Raw genomic sequence first — 9,839 nt, forward strand, 5'->3', positions numbered from 1 at the left:
CAGTAACTCACGAGTGACGAATTAGAACAAGGGGATACATTCACAGCTTTCAAGCATGGCTTTGTTGGGCAAAAGTATTTAACTGCAGTCACGTTCAAGTTTAACAATCAAAAGACAAAAACGGCTTTTAGTAGAAATGTTTAATTTAATTTAACCAAAAGCAATAAAGCAAAACAATCAGATCAAGTACAACGCAGAATATACAAATAAATACCTGTATTCACATTCTGCAACAAACATCCCACTGCGTGGCCATTCGACAATACAAAACAATTTAGCTATAGGCTAATAAGTTATTAAGCTCACACTGACCACACCGCAGTATATTTCACAAGGACAGCGGCAAGAGTCCGTTTACATTGAGGTGGCATAATATTAGCCAAGGAAAGGAGTTGCTGAAAAAGTGACACCTAATTGGAAAATAAATCTAGGCCTGTGAGGTGAGTATTAAACGTGGTAGGTGTCGGTCTCTGTAATTCACTGTGCCAGGAGTGGGACGGCGGATGCCTGACAGACATCACATATCACTCTTCCGACAGGCCTTACTTCCTGCTCCCTACCACTCCACCCCATGTCATACAAGAGAAGAACTAAAATGAACCTAGGAGTGTACAACATGCCACATCGCCATGATTCCTTCATTGGCGCTTAGTTTAACAGTTAATCATTCATAGCCGCCCAAATCGCTGAAATCTCCCTCTTTCCAGTGTTCTCTTCCTTTTTTTTTTTTTTTTTTACTCCATTTTAGATCTCTCCATCTTGGTCTTCAGAATTTCCTGGAATGAGAAATCAGGGATTAGTGTGTAAGCAATGAGTCTCAGCTGAATGATGGCACATCAGACTGGGAGCCTTTTCTTCTTCCACGGACAAAAATGTGACTGTAAACCATGGGACAGCAGGGAGAGCAAAGAGAGGCCCTTACCTCCTCCTCATCCAGCATAACAGGCAGGGCTCTGAAGGGATGAGAGAAGGAGGGAGAGAGACTAACTGACACACATATCATGACTTGTGTGTCACTTACACAATCACATCCATACAGTCTCACACCAGTACAGCGTCACAAGACCTCGCTACTGTAGAATCACTTCTGCAAAGGATCAAGTGATAAAGACGTGTTTCCACTCACACATCTGCGACTGTAGTAGGAATGTTCTCCTCCACCCACTTCAGATCCTCATCCTGAAAACATCCAACAATTCATCCATCCTCAATATTTAGTACATTTGAATCCACAGCCTGTGTTGTCATATGACACAACAAGTGACAAGTTCCCTTTGATCATCAATGATTTGTGTGACGTGATTCATGAGGGCAGATGACATAATTCGTCCTGAAAGTGGGCGGGCCCACCTCTTTACTCAGCAGTTTCTGGGCACCGTTACTGTCCGGTTTTGCACCTCTCATCTTCATCCCCTCTGAAAAAAGATGATTATCCTGTGAGGTAATCATCCTTGTTTTTATGTTATAGTTAATGTCATAGTCTTATATTTCTCACCAAAAGCTTCGTTCAGCATGGGCTCCTTGGCTTCATCCTCCTCGTCATCCTCATCAATGAGGGGGGAATGGGAGAACCTGCCGCACAAAACAACAAGTCGCAACACTGCATAGATGGACCGCCACTGAAAACTCCTTCACAATGGCAGACAGGTCAAACATCAGTGAATCACCTGTCTACTCCAGGTAAACAGGGAAGTAAAACACTAGGTAGGTTCATGGCCACGGGAACGTATTCTGAACAAGGGGTACTGACCGGGGGGTGGTGAATATAACTAACAACATTGATCAAATACAGTTAGGTCCATAAATATTTGGACATTGACACAATTTTCATCATTTTGGCTCTGTATACCACCACAATGGATTTGAAATGAAACAATCAAGATGTGCTTTAAGTGCAGACTTTCAGCTTTAATTTCAGGGTATTTACATCAGGTGAACGGTGTAGGAATTACAATACATTTTATATGTGCCCCCCCCCCTTTTTAAGGGACCAAAAGTAATTGGACAATTGGCTGCTCAGCTGTTCCATGGCCAGGTGTATGTTATTCCCTCATGGGAGTTCGTTATTTCATTGACAAGGAGCAGATAAAAGGTCTAGAGTTCATTTCAAGTATGGTATTTGTGTTTGGAATCGGTTGCTGTCAACTCTCAATATGAAGTCCAAAGAGCTGTCACCATCAGTGAAGCAAGCCATCGTTAGGCTAAAAAATCAAAACAAACCTATCAGAGAGATAGCAAAAACATTAGGTGTGGCTCAATCAACTGTTTGGTACATTCTTAAAAAGAAAGAACGCACTGGTGAGCTCAGCAACACCAAAAGACCCAGAAGACCACGGAAAACAACTGTGGTGGATGACAGAAGAATTCTTTCCCTGGTGAAGAAAAACCCCTTCACAACAGTTGGCCAGATCAAGAACACTCTCCAGGAGGTAGGCGTATCTGTGTCAAAGTCAAAAATTAAGAGAAGACTTCACCAGAGTAAATACAGAGGGTTCACCACAAGATGTAAACCATTGGTGAGTCTCAAAAACAGGAAGACCAGATTAGAGTTTGCCAAAAACATCTAAAAGAGCCTGTACAGTTCTGGAACAACATCCTATGGACAGATGAGACCAAGATCAACTTGTACCAGAATGATGGGAAGAGAAGAGTATGGAGAAGGGAAGGAACTGCTCATGATCCAAAGCATACCACCTCATCAGTGAAGCATGGTGGAGGTAGTGTTATGGCGTGGGCATGTATGGCTGCCAATGGAACTGGTTCCCTTGTATTTATCGATGATGTGACTGCTGACAAAAGCAGTAGGATGAATTCTGAAGTGTTTCTGGCAATATTATCTGCTCAGATTCAGCCAAATGCTTCAGAACTCATAGGACGGCGCTTCACAGTGCAGATGGACAATGACCCGAAGCATACTGCGAAAGCAACCAAAGAGTTTTTCAAGGCAAAGAAGTGGAATGTTCTGCAATGGCCAAGTCAATCACCTGACCTAAATCCAATTGAGCATGCATTTCACTTGCTAAAGACAAAACTGAAGGGAAAATGCCCCAAGAACAAGCAGGAACTGAAGACAGTTGCAGTAGAGGCCTGGCAGAGCATCACCAGGGACGAAACCCAGCGTCTGGTGATGTCTATGGGTTCCAGACTTCAGGCTGTCATTGACTGCAAAGGATTTGCAACCAAGTATTAAAAGTGACAATTAGATTTATGATTATGTTAGTTTGTCCAATTATTTTTGGTCCCTTAAAAAGGGGGGGGCACATATAAAATGTGTTGAATTCCTACACCGTTCACCTGATTTGGATGTAAATACCCTGAAATTAAAGCTGAAAGTCTGCACTTAAAGCACATCTTGATTGTTTCATTTCAAATCCATTGTGGTGGTATACAGAGCCAAAATGATGAAAATTGTGTCAATGTCCAAATATTTATGGACCTAACTGTATACCGCCGCGGCTTGACTATGCGCTGTGCTTGCCAACCTTTCTAAGAAAAACTCATATCCAAACAAAGAAAGTTGTCTTCCTCTTACTGAATGTCATTTTACGTCTTTATTTTTGGCTATAAACATGGGTGCTGCACCCCTACATCCCACATCACTAGGTAGGTTAAAGGCCCGTGCCAGAATGCCCTCTGACCTCTGGCTGTTGGCGGAGGGCCTCAGCAGCACCATGATGACCAGCAGGATGGTGGAGAAGAGAAGTCTCCAGAATGCATCGTCCACCCACAGGTCCCTCCAGCCCTGCAGGACAGAACAGCACAGCTCAACCCACAGGTCCTTGGAACAACACGCAGGCACATACATGGGGATGGGTGTAGCTCAGTGGTAGAGCATGGGGATGGGTGTAGCTCAGTGGTAGAGCATGGGGATGGGTGTAGCTCAGTGGTAGAGCATGGGGATGGGTGTAGCTCAGTGGTAAAGCATGGGTATAGCTCAGATGAAGAGAACTACTAGAACGTGTAGTTCATTGCTTTAAACTCCATTGTAACTAGCCTGAATCAGCACAACAACCAGCTCATTTTAGAATCAGGTGCACTAGACTGGGGACTCCTGGATTAAACTCAGTTACCGTTTGGCAGTCCACCAGCTTGAAAACTTTGGTTGTCCAGATGATGAATATAATAGAAGCTGTAAAAGAAGTAACATTCACACATTCAGAGCAGACATTCACGTGAGACAGCATCCCTCCATGCACTTTACCCTGTGTACACAACATGTTGAACCCTGTCTGTTGTTGCACACCGTTTGTTGTTGTTGTCTGATTATCGTGTATTTCAATCTGTGTGTATTATCAATGTATGCTTTTAAAATGCCAAAGTGTATATGCCAGTGGTTCCTAACCCTGGTCCTCAGGGCACCCCCGTCCTGCATGTTTTAGATGTTTCCCTGCTCCAACACACCTGATTCAAATGAATGGTCATAAGCAGGCTTCTGCAAAGCTGGATAACGACCCATTCATCTGAATCAGGTGTGTTGGAGCAGGGAAGCATCTAAAACATGCAGGACAGGGGGTCCCTGAGGACCAGGGTTGGGAACCCCTTGTATACACACTATGCTAATGTGGCTAATCTGGAATATAATCTACCCTGATGTAATCCAGAGAGTTGAATGTGCTCCTACCCACCCAGGACGGAGAAGATGAGTGTGTTGGTGAAGTGCTGGTACAGAGACAGCTTCACCACGTTCCTGCGCAGCTTCAGCAGACGAGTGGTCTGGGACAGGCTGATGAAAATGTGGACCCAAGCTAAGGAACACAAGGTACTATAATATTACAGAATATCGTAACACACGCACACTGCACGGTAACATACTGTTGTAACACACACACGCACACTGTACAGTAACAACTGCAGTAAGATACACACACTGCACAGGAACTGATAAGAGCGTCTGCTAAATGACTAAAATGACTAAATGTAACTGTCTCAGGACAGGTGGAAAGGGTGTGACGCCTAACCAGCTAAATGCTAGTACACGTATGTGTGAACGGCCGTCTAAACAAATGCATAAAGGATATCCACCACATGACGCAGGAGTCGATGAGGGAGAGGCTGAGGTTAGCCACAAGTGCCACCGTTCCATAGAAGCCCTGGAACAAATGATCTTAAATCACCAAAGCACGCATCTCAATAAACACCACTGACGTTAGTAGCCAAAGCTAGCTGGTCCTGTAGATGATGAGTGAGAACTCACGCCTGTGACCCTCAGCACTCCCTCGACTGAGGAGAAGACCAGGTAGAGGAGGCCCACTGCTGCCAGCCTGTGCACCGTGGTCCCCAACCGAGGCCTGGCGGGAGAGAATCACAGGCCAGGGTTTTCAACCAGCTTTGTGAAATAGTTTCGTGAAGTTTGTGAACTAGTGTTGTGAACTAGCTTTGTGAGGTTTGTGAAATAGTTTCGTGAAGTTTGTGAACTAGTGTTATGAACCAGCTTTGTGAGGTTTGTGAACTAGCTGTGTGAAGTTTGTGAGCTATAGGTTTGACGTTTGCGAGACATTGCAAACGACAGGAAATCTCAACCACGACCATAACTCTACCCCAAGAACACAAGGTATTCTCAAGACAGCTTTGGAGCTGTTACAGTATAATTCCACCCTTCATACCTTTGCTTTAGCAAAACTCAGAACATATACATCAATGGCTTTTACATTACAGACAGATTTATGGTGTGGTTGTCTGCCCCAGTGGAAGAACACAATCAGTGTTAGTGTTGCGAGGTTGAACTAACTTGACAATGCCATAGCCCAGACTGACGATGAGAACCAGGATCCGAGCCAGGGATCTCTTCAGGGCGGAGAGAAGCTCAGCAAAAATCACAGCTCCTTGCACTTTGAAAAGAAACAGTTAAACGGTTAAAAAACTGAAATAGGAATACAGGGGATAGGTAGAGCATTTAACTGCAGATTAAGAGGTCACCAGTTCAAATCCCCAGTATGTTTCTTTTGGATATAAGTGTCTGCTAAATAAGTACATTATTTGGTATTAATATTCAAACATGACTCAACTCACCAAAGTCTCCTCTGTAGCGAATGCTCTGGTACTCAGAGTAGAACACAGCTTTCTCCAACATTCCCAGGATGATCACAGCCCCGATCCAGAACTGGATCCTCAGCAGATCCCTCCAGTAGCAGGCGGACCAGAAGAGCCAGAGGGCCCCGAACAGCACGTAGACGATGCACATGACCATGAAGAACTGTGGAAGAGCCAGGACACACAGACCTTCACCACCAGGCCCACTAGACACAGACCTTCACCACCAGGCCCACTAGACACAGACCTTCACCACCAGGCCCACTAGACATAGACCTTCACCACCAGGCCCACTAGACACAGACCTTCACCACCAGGTCCACTAGACACAGACCTTCACCACCAGGCCCACTAGACACAGACCTTCACCACCAGGCCCATTAGACACAGACCTTCACCACCAGGCCCACTAGACACAGACCTTCACCACCAAGCCCACTAGACACAGACCTTCACCACCAGGTCCACTAGACACAGACCTTCACCACCAGGCCCACTAGACACAGACCTTCACCACCAGGCCCACTAGACACAGACCTTCACCACCAGGCCCACTAGACACAGACCTTCACCACCAGGCCCACTAGACACAGACCTTCACCACCAGGTCCACTAGACACAGACCTTCACCACCAGGCCCACTAGACAGACAGCCTCATAGAGACAGGCTCAGACACCATGTAGGACAGAACTCTCACCATCATCAGAGGCCAGTCAGCAGGAGAGGAGTATTCACGAGGTCCTTTCATCTCCACCGTCACTGCAAACACACAGACAATTTATTGCTTAACTATCAATAGAATTTAGAGGATTTCAGTGTTTGTGAGTGCAAGAGTGTGTGTGTGTGTGCAGGACAGGACCCGTATTCAACACGGACTCTCACTTGTGAATGCAAAGCCTCTTGGAAGCTCGTTAGCCACCTCCTCCTCTAATCCTGATCTCCCACTGATGGAGTCTGAGGGCGCGGACTGCACCCTCACTATGAACAGGTACGGGCTGTCCGACCAGGCCTTGGCCACCGCGCCGATTTCCTGGGAGGGAGTTGACATCATTTAAACACAATACACATCCATGTAATGGAACAAATTGCCATATGCAGTGCCCTCCATAAGTACTAGGACGGTCAAGTCCAAATTGACATTTTTACACAGAAGCTTTATGAAAATATAATTAAAAGATTACTGTGAGACAAAAGGACAGAATGTCACCTTTTATTTCTGGCAATTCCAACACATATATGTTTGACCAACAAAGAATAACTGCCCTTTTAGAGATCCATCTCCCCAATTACAATGTTTTTCATATTTCTGAAGTGTGCAATTTTGACTTTACAGACCCAATACTTACAGGATTGGAAGGCATCTATAAACAGTAGAAATATTTTTATCACGGATAACAGACTCACTGGCTTCTCTGACCAACCCTGAGGGGTGGAGTGATTCGAAGGTCTGTCATCTTCTCTCTGTAACGACAACGTGAGAGTAAAATGACAGCTGTTTTCCAACAGCAAATTCCCCACTATTTCCTGAGAGCCTCTGTGTTGACGCTGTTGCACTCACCGACGGGATGCTGAGGGCCTGGTAGGGACTGAAGTCTGAGTAGTACACCTGTGTGAGAGAGCGAGAGAGAGAGGAACATCATGATTCATACTTGATGTAGTACTCAATCACCTGTAAACCTCAAGAAAACACTATTGTATTGTTGCACTGTGCCTGGTAGCTGAGATGTGGTTATCCTGCACTATGCCTGGTAGCTGAGATGAGGTTATCCTGCACTGTGCCTGGTAGCTGAGATGTGGTTATCCTGCACTGTGCCTGGTAGCTGAGATGAGGTTATCCTGCACTATGCCTGGTAGCTGAGATGAGGTTATCCTGCACTGTGCCTGGTAGCTAAGATGTGGTTATCCTGCACTGTGCCTGGTAGCTGAGATGTGGTTATCCTGCACTGTGCCTGGTAGCTGAGATGAGGTTATCCTGCACTATGCCTGGTAGCTGAGATGTGGTTATCCTGCACTGTGCCTGGTAGCTGAGATGTGGTTATCCTGCACTGTGCCTGGTAGCTGAGATGAGGTTATCCTGCACTATGCCTGGTAGCTGAGATGACGTTATCCTGCACTGTGCCTGGTAAATACAGACCATTCCTTGACTCTAACCACCGATACTATTAGAACTATGAACTTCTGATCCTTGATCTACGGCTGTACTTTCTATGTGCACGACTTGCATGTCACTTTGAGATAAAACTGTCTCCGTAAATGCATTGTAACTGGATCCCACTCACCTTGGGCAGGAAGAGGGCAGAGCAGTTTTCAAACAACATGTAGCCTTGACTGTAAAAACCAGTCCAGCCGTCCCTCAACATGTGGTCCATCCCGAACATGCTCATCGCCTTGCTGTCCTGGGAGGTGAGAAAATGCATGAAATCAACGGGAGAGGCTGGACAGGGACATGCAGTCTGTGGAACAACATCCGCACACACGGAATACATCCAAATGATCATAAGGATTTAAAGGTGACTTGGCTGCTATAAGACTGGCTGTGTGTGACGCCATGTGTATGTTCGATACTATGTTTGTATGACGCTTTGAGTGTATGACTGTGTGTGTGATACTACATGGCTGTGTGTATGTAACAATGTGTGTGTGATGTGTGTGACAGTGTATTTGTGTGTGACTGTGAGCGTGGGGAACAAAGGAGAGGTCTGTACTCACGGGAGTGTTGAAAACCTCGTTGTAGCACACGGATGAGCGCAGGTACCAGCTGATGTTGAAGGCGAGGTTTCCGTCACACGACGACACATCTCCTTGAACTAGGATGGAGAAAAACCAGCAACCATAGCAACATGAGCTACTTACGTTGTTTATTTGTAAATTCATTCAAAAGGGATTTCGGGGAGCGGTTAACTGCATAAACTGCATATAAAGTTAATACTTTAGATCAAATGAAGACTTTCAGTACTCACACTTCATGAGGATGGTTGTGTTGGCATACAATGTCTTCCTGAAGACTAGGTCCTGGTCCTAATAATAGAATGTACAGATCCAGATGTTTTGATTGCTTATAGTACAGGCCTAATGCAGTAGTAGCCTATGGTATAGGCAAGTATTGTAATAGTCACATTTAGTATAGTGGCCAGTTGCTCAGTAGCTTAAAGTAGGGTATAGTATAGTATATTATAGTATAGTAGTCATACATTAGTACTCTGCGAGTCTTGACATGACTTACTATGAATGCCCTGTATGAAGCAACCTAATGCACGCATCAAGTGTCTCTAAAGGCATTTGCTGTTATCATGAATACAGCAAACCACGCTGCTAGCTATCTTAGAGAGACGTGGCTATACTCAGTACAAATGAGTCTGTAATGATGATAGCACACTAACAGCTGGTGTGAGGGGATCGCTATCCAATTACTGTACTCGGAGTCACCACCAAAGCATATCATGAGAAATGACAATTAACAGCCACAAACATGATGTCAACATGATGTTGAAAGAGCATGTCATGTGGTCTGGATGGCACGGAGCCGTTGAGGTTAGTGCTACATAGCTAGCCGTATATGGACCCGAGTGTTCTGCATATTATCAGGGGTAATAAACACAACATATCTGGAAAACACTCACTGAAACGATGTCCACATTCCATAGGGACACCTCTGCTGCGGTCCCAAGACGGACTGCTGTAATAAAAAACAAAAAACATAGCAGATTCGCCGTGATATACGGCATTATAGCTATCTATCAAGCTAGCTATTTGTATCTATAAAGAACTTGTGCCGCAGTCAGTTCCGGGTTTGATGACGTGAAAGTAC

General features: G+C 45.1%; 1 protein-coding gene across 1 annotated transcript; it reads right to left on the reverse strand.

The window, feature by feature from the left end:
- Nucleotides 1-125: 125 nt before the first annotated feature.
- LOC134026486 (transmembrane protein 87A-like) lies at nucleotides 126-9,832 on the reverse strand. The gene is made up of 20 exons (XM_062469293.1): nucleotides 9,652-9,832; nucleotides 8,992-9,049; nucleotides 8,741-8,838; nucleotides 8,311-8,427; nucleotides 7,590-7,637; nucleotides 7,436-7,492; nucleotides 6,914-7,061; nucleotides 6,729-6,790; nucleotides 6,010-6,193; nucleotides 5,729-5,828; nucleotides 5,195-5,288; nucleotides 5,017-5,090; nucleotides 4,626-4,732; nucleotides 4,071-4,129; nucleotides 3,639-3,742; nucleotides 1,496-1,572; nucleotides 1,351-1,415; nucleotides 1,127-1,179; nucleotides 923-953; nucleotides 126-776 (listed from the first exon to the last, which is right to left on the reverse strand). The coding sequence occupies exons 1-20, from the start codon at nucleotides 9,754-9,756 to the stop codon at nucleotides 735-737; spliced, it is 1,683 nt and encodes a 560-aa protein (XP_062325277.1). The 5' UTR covers nucleotides 9,757-9,832; the 3' UTR covers nucleotides 126-734.
- Nucleotides 9,833-9,839: the final 7 nt, after the last annotated feature.

This window comes from Osmerus eperlanus, chromosome 9, assembly GCF_963692335.1.
Source record: "Osmerus eperlanus chromosome 9, fOsmEpe2.1, whole genome shotgun sequence".
NCBI classification, from domain to species: domain Eukaryota; kingdom Metazoa; phylum Chordata; class Actinopteri; order Osmeriformes; family Osmeridae; genus Osmerus; species Osmerus eperlanus.

Excerpts from the sequence above, each read along its gene's own strand:
- LOC134026486 (XM_062469293.1), bottom strand. The coding sequence starts at position 9,756 with ATGCCGTATATCACGGCGAATCTGCTATGTTTTTTGTTTTTTATTACA. Across the intron at positions 4,130-4,625 it reads ACTCATCTTCTCCGTCCTGG|CTTCTATTATATTCATCATC; the intron begins GTGGGTAGGAGC and ends CTTCTTTTACAG. Across the intron at positions 777-922 it reads TTATGCTGGATGAGGAGGAG|GAAATTCTGAAGACCAAGAT; the intron begins GTAAGGGCCTCT and ends TTCTCATTCCAG.